Source organism: Gavialis gangeticus, unplaced genomic scaffold (assembly GCF_001723915.1).
Source record: "Gavialis gangeticus isolate Ggan-Ray unplaced genomic scaffold, GavGan_comp1, whole genome shotgun sequence".
NCBI classification, from domain to species: Eukaryota; Metazoa; Chordata; order Crocodylia; family Gavialidae; genus Gavialis; species Gavialis gangeticus.
The window spans coordinates 20,965,141-20,978,991 of record NW_017729032.1 but is presented as its reverse complement, the minus strand read 5'-3'; the positions used below and the strand labels follow the sequence as shown (position 1 = coordinate 20,978,991).

Sequence of the window (13,851 nt, the reverse complement as noted above, 5' to 3'; positions counted from 1 at the left end):
AAAAAAAAAAAAAAAAAATCAGAATTTGTTCTGGTAATAGCCTGTATCTCTCACTTGCAATCAAGCTTCGGAACATAGGATTTAAAATGTTACATGTTAAGGATACCTTGAGTAACAGGATATCTAGCGATGTCAGTATTTAAAGCTTCTGCCTATCTCAGTGACATCAACTTACACCTCATTTGTAAAATGTTGTGTTCTCTACTTACCAAAACACATACAAAATTTATTTATAAAATGTATGAAAGGAATGTTCCAAAGCCTCACTAAACCTGTTATGTTCTTAGTTCACCAAACACAGTTATATTTAATACCTGGTGTCAGTTTAATTGATGTGATCCAAAACTGTAGTCCTTGAGGTTTAAAAAGTCTTCAGACTGTGCATCTACTTATTGTGAAGTAGAAAAATATGACCATTTATTTAGATGTTTAACAGGAAACTGAGTCTCTTTAGAAATTTATGGCTGAAGATTTGGAACAAATATTTTCCCTTGTCTACTGTGTAAAAATCCCACAGAAACAAGAATGAACAGTTCAAGCTTATAAAAAGTCAACTATCCAAATTCAGAGATACATCTGTCACAGCAGTGTGAATCATCATATGACATTGCCCCAACATATACCCCTCCATGATGATGGTGACATTTGGCTCAGTAATCATAGAAAATAGTAGCCTCTGACATTAACCTCAAAAGTTACTTGTCTCTTTGCTGGGACAAAAGGGGAATGAGTTGTTATGCACAATCCATGCAATCCAGTAAGGGCAGACAAATAATGCATCTACACAGCTGAAACAGAGACTCAACAGTCCTCTGTTACTTACAGATTTAAAAAAACCTAATGAAATGGGCAGGTGTAAGGCAAAGCAAGCTGACTATCTGAAGAAGACAAACATAACTCTTTACTAAGAAGAAAATGGAGCACCCTCAGGTTCTCAAACAAGTGAAAAACAGTCAAGTCTGGACCACCTTTCATTTAACAGCTTCAAGTTCTTAGTTCTTCTTCTCCTGACTAAAAAGCATCCTCCTCAATTTTCCTCCTTCAAGCTACCCGTTTCAACCTTTTTGAGCCAAATTCTCAGAAATGATCAAATTCATTCTGCATCTTAAACAGAGATGTCAAACACACCTGGACAAATCTGCTCTGTGGGGCTCTTCATGGGCCAAATATGGACATGGTGGCGAGTGGCAGCAGTGGGGTGAGTGGCAGTGACTGTGGGGGTTAACACAGCCATCACTACCAGCCTTGAAGGCCACACTCTACAGGCAGAATCTGGCCTGTGAGCTGCAAGTTTGACATCCCCAATTTAAAACGTGAATGGATACAAGAAAAAATTGATTTAAGCTTACAAGTACAATGTGTATATACTCTATGTGCAAGTAGAACTGCTTCTGTCTTTTTCTTTAGCATCAGGTGCTTTAACCATCACCACATGGATTAAATAGTCACAAAAAAAATTCAGGTCTGTTGCTGCTCCCCCATGTCACAGATGGTTGCTTGGATCCCAGAGTTGTAATCTCTGTTATGCAGCTGGCAACACTGTCGATTGTTCTGGGGCCCATTCAATAAACTAAGAATAATAAATTAAAAGTATTTCTCTGACAATTTCTTAATGAGAACAGCACATTCACGTTTTGGCTGAATGGTTCTAAAAATAAAACAGCCCTAAGAAGATTTAAAGGGCAGCTAATGAAAGCCTTCTTCATGGTGGAATACAAGAACATTGCTAAAGTATAAGCTGACCCATGGAGGGCTTTAGCTCTGGGGATGCTAGTCATAGGAAGATGGGAATCTGCCATTCAGTGAATGTTCAGACTTTAGGAGAAACCATGTTAGTGACCCCCAAATTCAGCTCATGCAGCACTAAATAGAGGGGTGCAGTGGCGGAGCAGGTACCTTGCTCAGTATCCTAACTGGGACAATTTAGGGATCCCCCTAACACCCATCTATTCCCTAGCCAGAGGCAGACCCTGGTGTACGCACACCTGGACTGCATGAGGCTGCAGCCTCTCGTCTTCTAAAACACCTCTTATTGAGCTTCTGGTTTCACTTTTCCCCATGCCTTTAATTTTATGCACACACTATCTGTAGCCCCACAAAGTCCTAGGACCTGCTGGTCAATCTCCTACTGGCCCTGGTTAAACTGTCCATCTACCTGACAAGGAAGGAGCTGCTGGCCGGGGGAACCCAGGTGACTGTGTGGCTGTCTTCCTTTCCCTCGTCTGTATATGTCTCTGAGCAGAGTTTTACTAGGTGGTATCAAAGGGGCAGTGGGTGCTAGGTCTCTGCTCAGTGTCCTCCTTTGGCACCCTAGTTATAACCTGCATTCTTGTTTCTGTTTTCTCATGTATTGTCTCAAGAAATTAGCCATCATATATTAAGTGGCTTCCCTCTAGCCATTAAGGGCATCTTGCGGTTTCCAGTGGGCTTAGGCCCATTTTCTTTCTATAACTAAAAGGCCTATCACCAACTGTTGCATGTGCTTCAGGGGAAAGAGTATAACAGGGTATGTGTAGAATGATCACATAGCCTCCTAGGGCCCCTATACATGTGTTCTGGGGTGGGGCGCGGGGACGTTTTAGTTAGAGTGATTCTCAGGAGCCGCCCTATATTAAAATGCCTACAGTGTCTTGTGTATTTAGCATCCTGTGATTCAAAATGGCAGTGGAGATGGCTTTAACTGAAGGTTGTCAAAATGAGGGGTTGCTGAATACATGAGATGTGGCAGCACATTAGAGCGCTCTGATAAGATTAGAAGGCTCCAGCAGACTCAATTCAAGTCTCTCCGATGGGCTCTAATCAATGCATCACAGCACATGCAAAAGTGCCCCCAGTTACTAACAGTCCTAGGTGTAGGGATGCCCCAAGTTTGAGGTCACACCCTTAACTGTTGAATTTTGTGGCCCCAATGGGACTGTCCTCCAAAAAAATACCTAATCCTTTTCTGGACCTGGCCATATCATTGGCCTCCCGTGTCCTGTGGCAATTTAATTATACACTTTGTGAAAAAATATTGCCCGTTGTGAGTTTTAAAACTACTGCTTGATAATTTTATAGGCACCCCCCTCCCTTTTATATTATACAGCACAGTGAATGACAGTTGCCAGTTCACTTTTTCCCCACACCATTCATGATTTTATAGACGTCTATGATATTTCTCTTTGGTCATCTCTTTTCCACGAGGACGTTTTGCTACAGCTCCAAGAGCATAAGTTGAAGTTGATGTCACCCAAGCCCATAGGGTGCAGGTCAGTGAGTCTGGAGTCAAAGGTGTCTAGAAGTGATGCTATTCACATCACTGCTTTGTGTGCTGTTGGCTACAAGAGACTGGCAGGCCTTAACCATGCCAGCCTGATGGGTGGCTCACTTGTTTGACTTGCTGTACTGAACATAGGTATAAGCACCAATTTATGGCTGTTTTCACATGGCTGTGAAAACTGCAACCTCAAAACTGGCTCATGTTGTTGAGAAAAGTAATTTAATTGCCACAAAAATGAAAACTGTGGGAGGAAACAAAGAGAGAAGTGAGTAAGACTTCTGAAGGGGAAGATAAGAAGAAGATGATGATATAAAATCACTTAGACCGACTGCCCACAGATTTCGAGTCTTTGTGTCTCTTGGGAGACACAAAGCCAAGAAAAAGGCTATGCCTGGTAAACCCCTCCACAGATAGACATGAGCCAGCAGAAACTTTGAGAAGCAGGATATGAATTAATTATAGACTTGGTCATTTATATTAAGAATAACTTGGAATTCAGTAATGCCATATGGGCACAGATTATCCTGGCTCCAGACTGGAAACTGCATCTCAAATTATTCTCAATATAAATGACTTTTCCAAACCCATCTGTTATTTATTTAATTTTACTGCTTGAATATGGGTCAATATAAATGACTGTTTTGACAGGTTGCAGAGACTGCTCCAAAGCAATGTATTTTAAGAAAATATCACATACTGTCCTGAATAATATTGCATTAAACCACTACCAAGATCATGTGGTAATAAGCCTACATGTCAACATTTGGGATAGCATCTATTGTCACATCAGCTAAGCCTTCATAACAAGACTTAATAACTGTGAGTCACTTGAGCTGTTCCCCACAGATAGCATTAGAGGTTTACTGCTGCTGCTCTCTTCCCAAGAGGATTAATGCCAACCTGTCAGAAACAAAACTAAACGAGTTGAAAGCAAACAATGAAAGCTCATGGGCTCCAACCTAAACAAAATAGATAGCCCTGCTGCAACTGGCTCTTCCAGTACAACCCAGGATTAGACTGTGACATCTTGACTCACACTGTGTGGTACCACAGCCTCCATAAAGAGCCCTGCTGCACTAATTGTAGCACTAAAGTAGTATGGGCTCTTCTTTTTGTCCACTAAATTAACAGCATCCTTTCTTTAACGCCTTGGGGACACAAGGCTAAGAAGAGCCAAAGATAGTAAACTATTGTCTTCCCCATTTCCAAATCAGCAGACATGGCTCTGGATGCTGTCTTAGAAGAGGTATATTGAAGAAGAAAATGCCATTTTTGCTTGAATATTTGTACTGCATTTTAGTGCTGCCATTTCTTATAGATCAAGTAACTGGCAACATTCACTGGATACATCATACTACAGCTATTTTTGTAATGGAAATACCTCTTCCAACACTACCATATTTGGGCACAAGAGACAGTAAATATGCCTGCTAAAAATACAATGAAAAGCTAAATCAAAGCCACGCATTCAAGCACAAGAAGAGCGTGAGGAGGATCAAGGACAGGCCTCTGCCCTGGACGAGCCTTCCCAGGAAGCTCAGTGGGTACGTACTTTGTGGAGCCACAGTGGAAGGTTTCCTGTGCCCTCCTGCCTTTGCTGCACAGCTGCCCAGCAGTAGGAGTCCACATAAGCGGCCTGGCGCCAAGAAAACGAGCTGGGTGCAAAACAGCTTATCTGAGTCCCTGAAAAGCAAAGCAGGATAGTTAAAGGTCAAAATTTAGGAGGAAAAAAAAAGAGCATTTGGGCTTTTCAAACACCTTAAAATCAGTGGTTTTCAGCCTTTTTTCATTTGTGGAGCCCTTTGGAAATTTTGACTGGAGGTGTAGAGCCCTTTGAATTGTAAGTATGTGTATTCACATACTTTTGACTGATCACAGTCATCTTTTGCAGACACCTTAGACAGTCTGTGGACCCCTGGGGGTCTGCAGACCACAGGTTGAAAACCACTGCCTTAAATCCATTAATCCATTGTATAAAGACCCCACCACCCCTACTACAAAACAGTAACAGGAACGGCAAGTTACTTATTCTTACTTGTGGTTCCTCACACCACTTGTTGGAATAGCACCCCTGGTTCTTTCGGCGTTTATGAATGGCACTCTCAATACATGCAAACAACAGTCCCCTGTGCTGGACCCCGTTTTTGCCACCAGCCCCTCTCATTCACTCTGTACAACTGGAAAAGTCCCAGTTCTACTGCAGGTTACCTTGTGTATGACTGACAGGGAGCTAGGAGGAGAAGGTGGCAGGCCTAAGTCTGAAGGCATTTCTGTCCCACCCATTTAGCAAGCCCTACCTATCTGCTCTTAGTCTGCGCATATTACATCCCACACAGGAGGCAATGCAGCTGCCTTTCGATGGCCCCGAGTGTGCATGAATAAGCACAACTGAGACAGACAGCTTAAGACTGGCATGTGCCTGGAATCACTCAAATGGAAGACAGGCAGCACAGGAGGAGTGGGACCACCTAGGTGGGATATATTTCACGGCAGGGGTGCTGGGCACAGCAGAGGCAGCCATGACGTGACCTTTGAACCAAATCCAAACCTAGCCCAGCTCCATTCACACACTAAGCTTTATCAAAACAGACTTAATAACAGTGGGATCATTTGGGGAGGCACGATATTTAATAAAGTAATTGCAATGCAAAAAATAAAGAAAAAAGTTTATGACTATTTAAAAAAAAAAAAACCCACAGAGAAATCAGTGCTTATTATATCTGCCGATAGGTTCCTTCCCCACTCCCCTCTTAGTGGAGAAGGAATAAGAATCATGGCAGGATTGCTTTGTAGGCTATGTGGAATGATACGCAGAGGTCATTTTTACAAAAGAAAGAGGGCCTGTTCTATTAAAAAAGAGCTAAATGCATCAAAACAGTGATCGGGTATAGACTGTACAGCACTGTGAACCAAAGACGGGTACAGGCTTCATGCACCACATGAACAAAAACCTTTATTATTATTATGAGTCATTATCGTAATTGTTTATAAGGCTGCAGTGTCATGACAACATGCTCTGAGCAGTCACAAGACTCTCTTATGAAAACAGTAATTTATTTATCGGATTTACATAGGGCTCAGATGGATTTAACAGGGTTGGTGCAGTGCTCAACCATTATATTCTTCAAAACTCCAGGGACTTGTATAACTCAGAGTTGTCCCCACTGTCTGTGGAAGACTAGGAAATACCATGTGGGTTCGCATCCAATTTGAGGGTCCTTCCACAGTCTAGGTATCAGGCTGCAAAGCTGAGCTCTATACCAGGGGTCAGCAATATATGGCCTGTGGGCTGGATCCAGACCACAGAGCCACCTGTATTGCCACTCCTCCCCGGGTGAGGGAGAAGCAGTGACAGCAGCAGCATGAGCACAGGTTTAGCTACCCAGGCCCAGCACAGCTCCCCAGGGGATGGAAGAAGTGCTTATGCCTCAATTAGGAAGTGGGGAGTTAGTGGTATGTGTGCAGCTCCCAGCTGCCTGGTCGTGGCATGAATGCAGGTAAACCCCGCTTACTGCTGACATACTACCAAAGCCACCGGGCCCATAGCAGACTGGAGTTAAGTTGTTTTGGCCTGTGGCTTGAAAAAGTAGCCTGCCCCTACTTTATGCTCTTCTCCCACAAGTTAGCAAGACTCCTGCTGCTATCAGTAGGGTTGCGGGTAAAACAATAGTAAAGCACACTTTCAGAAGACGGGCAAATAGGAATGTGCTGGGTTATGCCTGCCTTAATACCAGTGACATTAGTCAGAAAAACTGAACACAATTCTGGTACAGCAGAATCTCACTCCTTCAAATGAATAAATGAGAGACTCACTGCAAGTGACATTTTTGTGAATGAGTAATGGAAACTGATAAGAATCTACTGCTGTGGTCCAGCCATCTCAAATGTCACTGAAGTTGAGGGGAATTAAGGGAGTACTCTAACTTTTGTCATAACAGGAAAAAAGTTCTACTTAACACACATTTTTCTCTTTATTTGGGTATAATTTTAATAATTTGTTACATTATAACACTGTCACAACAATTTCAGGCAGGTGTCACTCCTTATCTCAGTGGTGTACCAGATAAGTCCCTGTGTAATTTAATAGTTCCACTAGTATAAAAGGGATTTTTACAGATAAGCAGAAAACCAGACACATCATGGTACTCAGGAGCTTGTATGTTTGGTGTTTAAACAACTATTGTATCGATTTTTTTTTAAACATTGTAGAGTTTTACTGATAAATTTATGAGTGCTTTATTAATAAGTTGGAAGAAATTGAATGTTTGTGCTAATTGCGCACTCAAGTATGCAGGTTACCGAGATCGACTGCATACTATTTTCATAATTTTCACAAAGAATTCTTATCAGTTCTTATCAATAAAACAGGTTTTTAACATAAAGGTATCTTGGAAAGTTGAAACTATTAACATATTTACCTAAAGAGCATGCTATAAAGGTTAAGGCCCTATTATGCAACACACATTGACTCAGGTAAATTAGTTTATGAAAGGGATATATGGTACAGTTGTCTGTGACAGCAGGGGCCTGGATTAAGTGACCCAGGAGGTCACTGCCATCCTGCACTCCTGTGTGTAATAAGAAAAAAAAAAGCAGTCACTGTCCAAAATACATTGTCTAGTGTTCATACATAAGAGACTGCTTGTGAATATGATAGAGAGTAGGGTGGACAAGGTAACAGCAAAATGATCTTATTATATGAACAAGCAGTCACAGCACCTCACTTTGCCAAATTTGCGAGAGAAGTTGCAAACATCAATGAAATTATATTTATAGCATCGTTAACATAAAAGGGTGGAGAAGAAGGTTAATTTATATATTAATGAAAGCAACCACCACAGAAGCAGCACTCTGCAGAAAGCTGCCCTACTGAATGAATGCACAAAACAGCTGCAGTCTTGTATTACAGCTAGAGAAGCCCATGAAGTGCCAACAGGGTGCAAGGCAGGCAAGGTTCCTTGGGTGAATCTGATATCTTATTAGACCAACTTAAATAGTTGGAAAACAATTATTAAGCAAGCTTTTGGGTTCAAAAACCCTTCGTCAGGCTAAGGCAGTTTCAGCAGTTGGTGTGAGCTCTTCCTGGATGGAATGAAAAGTAAAGAAGCCAGAGGCTGGTCTGGTCTGCGTACAAGACAGGTAGTCAGTGAAAATGTAAACTGAGAAGTCAATGGGTGAAAGACAGGCTGGGGGGGTGGGGAGGAGAGAAGGGGGATGGATAGTGGAGAGATACCTGGGGAGTCAGATGTCAGGCAAGTTATACTGTGTCATAAATCCAATGACTATATTTACTCCATGATTTTTAGTGTCCAGGAATCTGATGAAGTGGAGTTCATAGGCTCATCTCTGGGAAGTGTTTTTTAAGTTTCCTTTGAGGATCAGGACAGAGATTGGAGAGAGAGTGGTTTTCTTGGGAAAAATGTGCCCCCACAGGTAACTGGGTATTCCTGTCTTTGATAGATTTCTGGTGTGCATTCATTCTGGTGCACAGTTGTTGTTTGGTCTCTCCTACGTATTTTCCGTCAGGGCATTTGGTGCACTGGATGAGATATATTACATTTCTGGAGGTGCAGCTGAAAGATCTGGGAATGCTGATGGCTCTGTTGTGGGGTGCAGTAATTGTGGGGGTGGTGGAGATGTGTTGGCAGGTTTTGCATTTCTTGTCATGGCATGGTCTGGATCCATTTGGTGTGTTCTGGGCTTGAGGTCTAATAAAAGATATCAGATTCACCCAAAGTACCTTGTCTGCCTATGTCCTTAGACCAACACAGCTACAACCTACACCCCTGTAATAGGGTGCAAATCATTTTCACTAGCATACTTGTGATTACCAGCAAACCCACGAAAAGAACTTATTAGGGAAAACAGGGAATTACCTAACAGCAAGCAATATGAGTGCATAGTACAAGTCTGTTACAGTACCTTCCTAGGGCTGCCTTACGGACCATGATATTGTGCCCCAGCCCCACCCAACCCTTGCATGTCATCTGCGCTGAACTTGCAAGCAACCTTCCAGCTGTCTCTCTCAGGGCCTGAGCACTGTCCTGAATTTAAGGTCCCTACTATGGCACTCCAGCCTCTTTTCCCAGTAGCTGTTCCTTGAAGAGCCTGATGATAATCCAAATGTTGAGCACCTAAGTAATTTGGCTACTGGCTGGACCCCAGGAAAAGATGGCATTCCTAGAAAAAAAGTGATTGAGTGCAGGAAATCTGTGCTTCCTATGCACTTATATGAGCTTCTTATTCACTGCTGGACAGTAGGCACAGTACAAGATATGCAAGATGCTAATATAGTAACTCTGTACAAGAATAAAGAGACCACAGTGACTGCAACAACAATTGTGGCATTTCATTACAAAGTACTGTAGGAAAAATTGTCACTCAGGCAGTGCTCAGAAGACTTCAGATCCTTGCTGGCTGTGTTTACCCTGAGTCACAATGCAGCTTCAGAGCTAGCTGGTCCACCATAGATATGATCTCATTCTGATAAAACCAAGAAAAATGTAGGGAACAAAGGAGACCCCTCTATATTGCCGTCACTGACCTGACCAAAGCCTTTGACCTTGTCAGCAGAAAAGGCCTCTTCAAATTACTGGAAAAGATTGGCTGTTCACCAAAACTCAGCATAATCCGCTCTTTTCACGATGGAATGAGGGGAGCTCACTTCAGAGAGAACTGAATACCTGATACTTTACCAGTATGGGTATTATGAGCATGCTAAGCAAGCAAGTATGGAACAACAACAGACTGTTAAGGTCAAAGTCAAAGTCAAAGTACAGCGTGCTTGTGCCAGTAACATCCTTTTGTATGGCAGCAAATTCTGGACTACATGCTTTATACAAGTAAAGCACCTGGACAGCTTCCACTTAAGTTGCCTTTGCCGTATTGTAAGAATTTCCTGGCAGAATAAAGCTGCCCATGCTGCGGTCTTGGAACATGCCAATATTCTGAGCATCCGTTCTCTTCTCAGTCTGCATCAGTTTTGATGGCTAGGTCATATGTGGGAAAAGGATGATGACTGTATACTCCATGGGAGAGATCCTTGAGAACTCGTCAGAGGAAGAAGACCATGCAGGCGTCCTTATCTCTGTTTCAAAGAAGTTTGCAAGAGAGATACGAAGGCAACGATCATTGAGCCAAAAGACTGGGAGAAGATTGCTGAGGACTGCAGTGCTTGGAAACATTCTATTGAGTATGCAATGAAGGCTTTTAAGAGAAACAAGCCCAACACGTGGGAAACTTCAGGAAGAAACCCACACCACATTCAGAACTCTTAGATATGAACTTCACGTGTGATAAGTGCGGAAGGGGTTGTCATTCAAGAACTAGGTTCTACAGCCACAATCACAGATGTTCAACAAGCTGATATCAGCCTCACTCAAAGCAAATCTCTTGTTTATTGTTTCATGAGATAGATAGATGCCTGATGTGTCACTTGAGCTGCTTTTCCCAGTAGAAATAGGCTGAATTTCAGGTGAAGTTCTTATCCATACCATCAACATACTTGTGCAAGTCAGTTTACCTATCTGTGCATGCCCATGTGTATTTACACTGTGGGCTCTTTGGGACAGGGTCTGTTTTCAGTGGTTTTGTAACACAATGGGCACATCAACACTTGGCACTTTAATGTGAATTAGCTTATGTTAATGTGCATTAAAGGCATGTGTCTACATGGGCACACCCTTAACACTTATTAAAAATGGTGAATTTAAGCTATTTGTGCCTAAATTTGATACCTGCAAATGCAGGCATCGAATTTAGGCACAATTAGTTAAAAGCACATTAACGCATGTATAGATGTGTTAAAGTGCATTAATTCTGTGTGTGTGGACTGACTTGGGACTAACTTTAGTCCCAAGTCAGTCCACACACAACGATAATGAGCTTTAATGCTTGCATATATAGATGCCTACCTAAACCCACTTAATGTGCATTAAGCTAATGCGCATTAAATTTTGACACGCTTAAATGCACATAGACATGCCCAATGCACATTAGCTTAATGTGCATTACATTTAGTCATGCTTACATGCATATGTAGACATGCATGGGCCGAATGGGACCCATTCTTGGTTGAGGCTTCTAGGCACTTCCATAATACAACCAACAAAACTTGGCCAGCTCCTGTTTCCAGGGATGCAAATGAGAGTTTTGACAGTGGTAATTTTTTAAAACAGAGCAGGATTTAGTTGTATTTGATAACTTTTGGCCCTATTACTAGAAAAGGATCAACAAACCAAGATCCTTACCTCTTCCCAGAGTCCCAAAGAAAACCTTAAGCTGCTATACGAAGAGAAAAAGTCAATCAGTGAGATTTTATGGTGCCAGGTAGATTTCCTGTTGTGGTTCATCAGTGTTTGTGTTCCACTCCATTTCAGCAGTGGTAGAGTGCACACCTCTATTCAAACTTTAACTCTGACAACTCTCTGGTGAGATAAGCATTAAGAACTTCATTTTACAGAAGTCAAATTAGTCAGAGGGCCTAACTTTCATGACCGCAGCTTTTCCTCTCCCTGCCCACAGATCCCAATTTGACACCTAAGGAAGTAGTCAGATTTCAAGCAGTAGGTACTTTTGAAAACTGATGATAATCACATCCTTTTTTTCTCACTATGTATCAGAACATTAGTCCATTTCAGAATTCAGCCCTGCATAACTAATCACTTGTTCTCATAAAGGAAACTCATTACTAAGAACAAACAGTAAATTTTTATTTGAAAATATTCATTTTATAACTATTTATTACTTATGAGGCTGAAAATGTGTTAGGCAAATCACAGACAAATTGAACGAGTCACAGGACCAAGATATTTGATTATGAAAACACTAAGCAAGATCTGTTCACTTTAGTGCTATATTACATCTGATAGAATGCCAGGATCTGAACAACACACAAAATAAAACACATTTCCTGCTGCAACAGGCTTTCACTCTAAGGCACCCAGGGTCCACTGAGACATCCCAATGAAGAATGGACAACTTTGTATGTGTTGGAGGCTAGATGAGATGTTACTGTTTTTGGGCACATCTACACATGGAATTACAGCACATGAATAAATTGTGGAACTTATTGCTGTGAGTTTATTGCTCCTGTGTATGCCATGTGAACATGCACCCAGGAGCAATAAGCTCCAGATCAATAAACTCCACAGATTATTCATGCACAGCAAGTTTAGGTGGGGCAGAGCAGCACTGGCTGGCAAGGGTCTGGGGATCAGCCGACCCAGCTCAACATGCTGTGGAGGACCTGTCTGGGGCACAAGGGTGCTTCAGTGTGGGGCTAGCCAGCAGGCGTCCCCTACACTGAAGCACTCTCATGCCCCAGCCAGTCCCTCCAGTGTCTACATGTGCACTGCTGTGGAGGTTTTTACTCCCCAGCAGGATAGTATGTGTATTTACAAGTACTATCCTGCTGCAGAGTAAATTAGTTTACTCCAGCCTAATAGGGGCATATGTGTAAGTGCCAAGATGTTTACTGTGTAGCTAATTAGTCAACTGTGCATTAAACATCTCGTGTAGATGCACCCCTTACTATAGATACTTCTTGAATCAAAGTTGTTGGTTTGGTGAACTAAGAGAAAGTCATCCAGCATACAAGCAAGACATTGGAAAAGGGCCTAAGTGGGTGCTGAAAAAAGAAACGCACTTGTTCATTCATGCTAGGTTTGGTGATGAAGCAGAAGACATTCCATAACACAAGACTGTTGCAAAACTGTAAAGGAAGCTTAAGCATTTTAAACTTAATGGGCTGTTTACTGGGGATCCAGTGCAGAGATGCAAGATGGGATAAGTAAATGAACTGCCACTCATCCTTTACTTTCCACAAATAAGCAATTGGTCTCTCAAATTGCTAATTATGGGGCATAATTTATTCAGTAATGTAGGAAGTTGAGCACATTACAACCAATTAGAGCACTGAGTCAATCAAAAGGGGATACATTTTCAAGCTAATAGCTTTCCTATCTATTTATGACTAAAATTGTGCCTTTGGATGAACAGGAAGAGCTTCCTTAAAATGTTTCAATTCTGGCCATGTAGACATTAACAAGAAAACTCCCACTGACTCTACTGGGGCATCAGCTGAGGTTAATGGGAACTGCAGATATGCCTCTAAAATCAGAATTTGGCCTTAAAAACCTGAGCAGATCTTTTAAAAATACTATTTTATTGCTCTATACAAGACATTGCCATGATTAAGAATGCTGATATTCACTAGGGCTGTGCAAAGCTTCAGTCCGTGATTCGATTCAGTGGAGATTCTGCCTGATTCAGTGGCCAAATATCTGAATCAGATCAGAGGACCCTTTTATCTCTCCAAATCAATTCAAAACCCTCCAAATCGATTCGGAGAGATTCAGACAGATTTGGCCATTCGGACACAGAGACAGCTTTAAATGATCTTCTATATACCTCTAGGTAGCAGGGGCTCTGAACCCTGCGGTGCTGGGGCACAGCAGTGCGGGGGGCTCAGCAGCAGACCTGGAAGTGGACCAGAAACATTTCCAGTCCACTTCCTGGTCCACTGGGGAGTGTGCTGGGGACCCACTCCCGGCTCAGCGACTGGTGCCTCCTGGGTCTGGGGGGGGGGGGGG

At 42.3% G+C, this 13,851-nt stretch overlaps 1 protein-coding gene across 1 annotated transcript in view; it reads right to left on the bottom strand.

Moving 5' to 3' along the window:
* PANX1 (pannexin 1) overlaps positions 1-13,851 on the bottom strand; it is a 44,755-nt gene that overhangs the window by 13,992 nt on the left and 16,912 nt on the right. Inside the window, exon 2 of the mRNA XM_019525034.1 lies at positions 4,812-4,942. Within this exon, the coding sequence (XP_019380579.1) occupies positions 4,812-4,942 (131 nt within the window). The remainder of the gene's footprint in view (positions 1-4,811; positions 4,943-13,851) is intronic.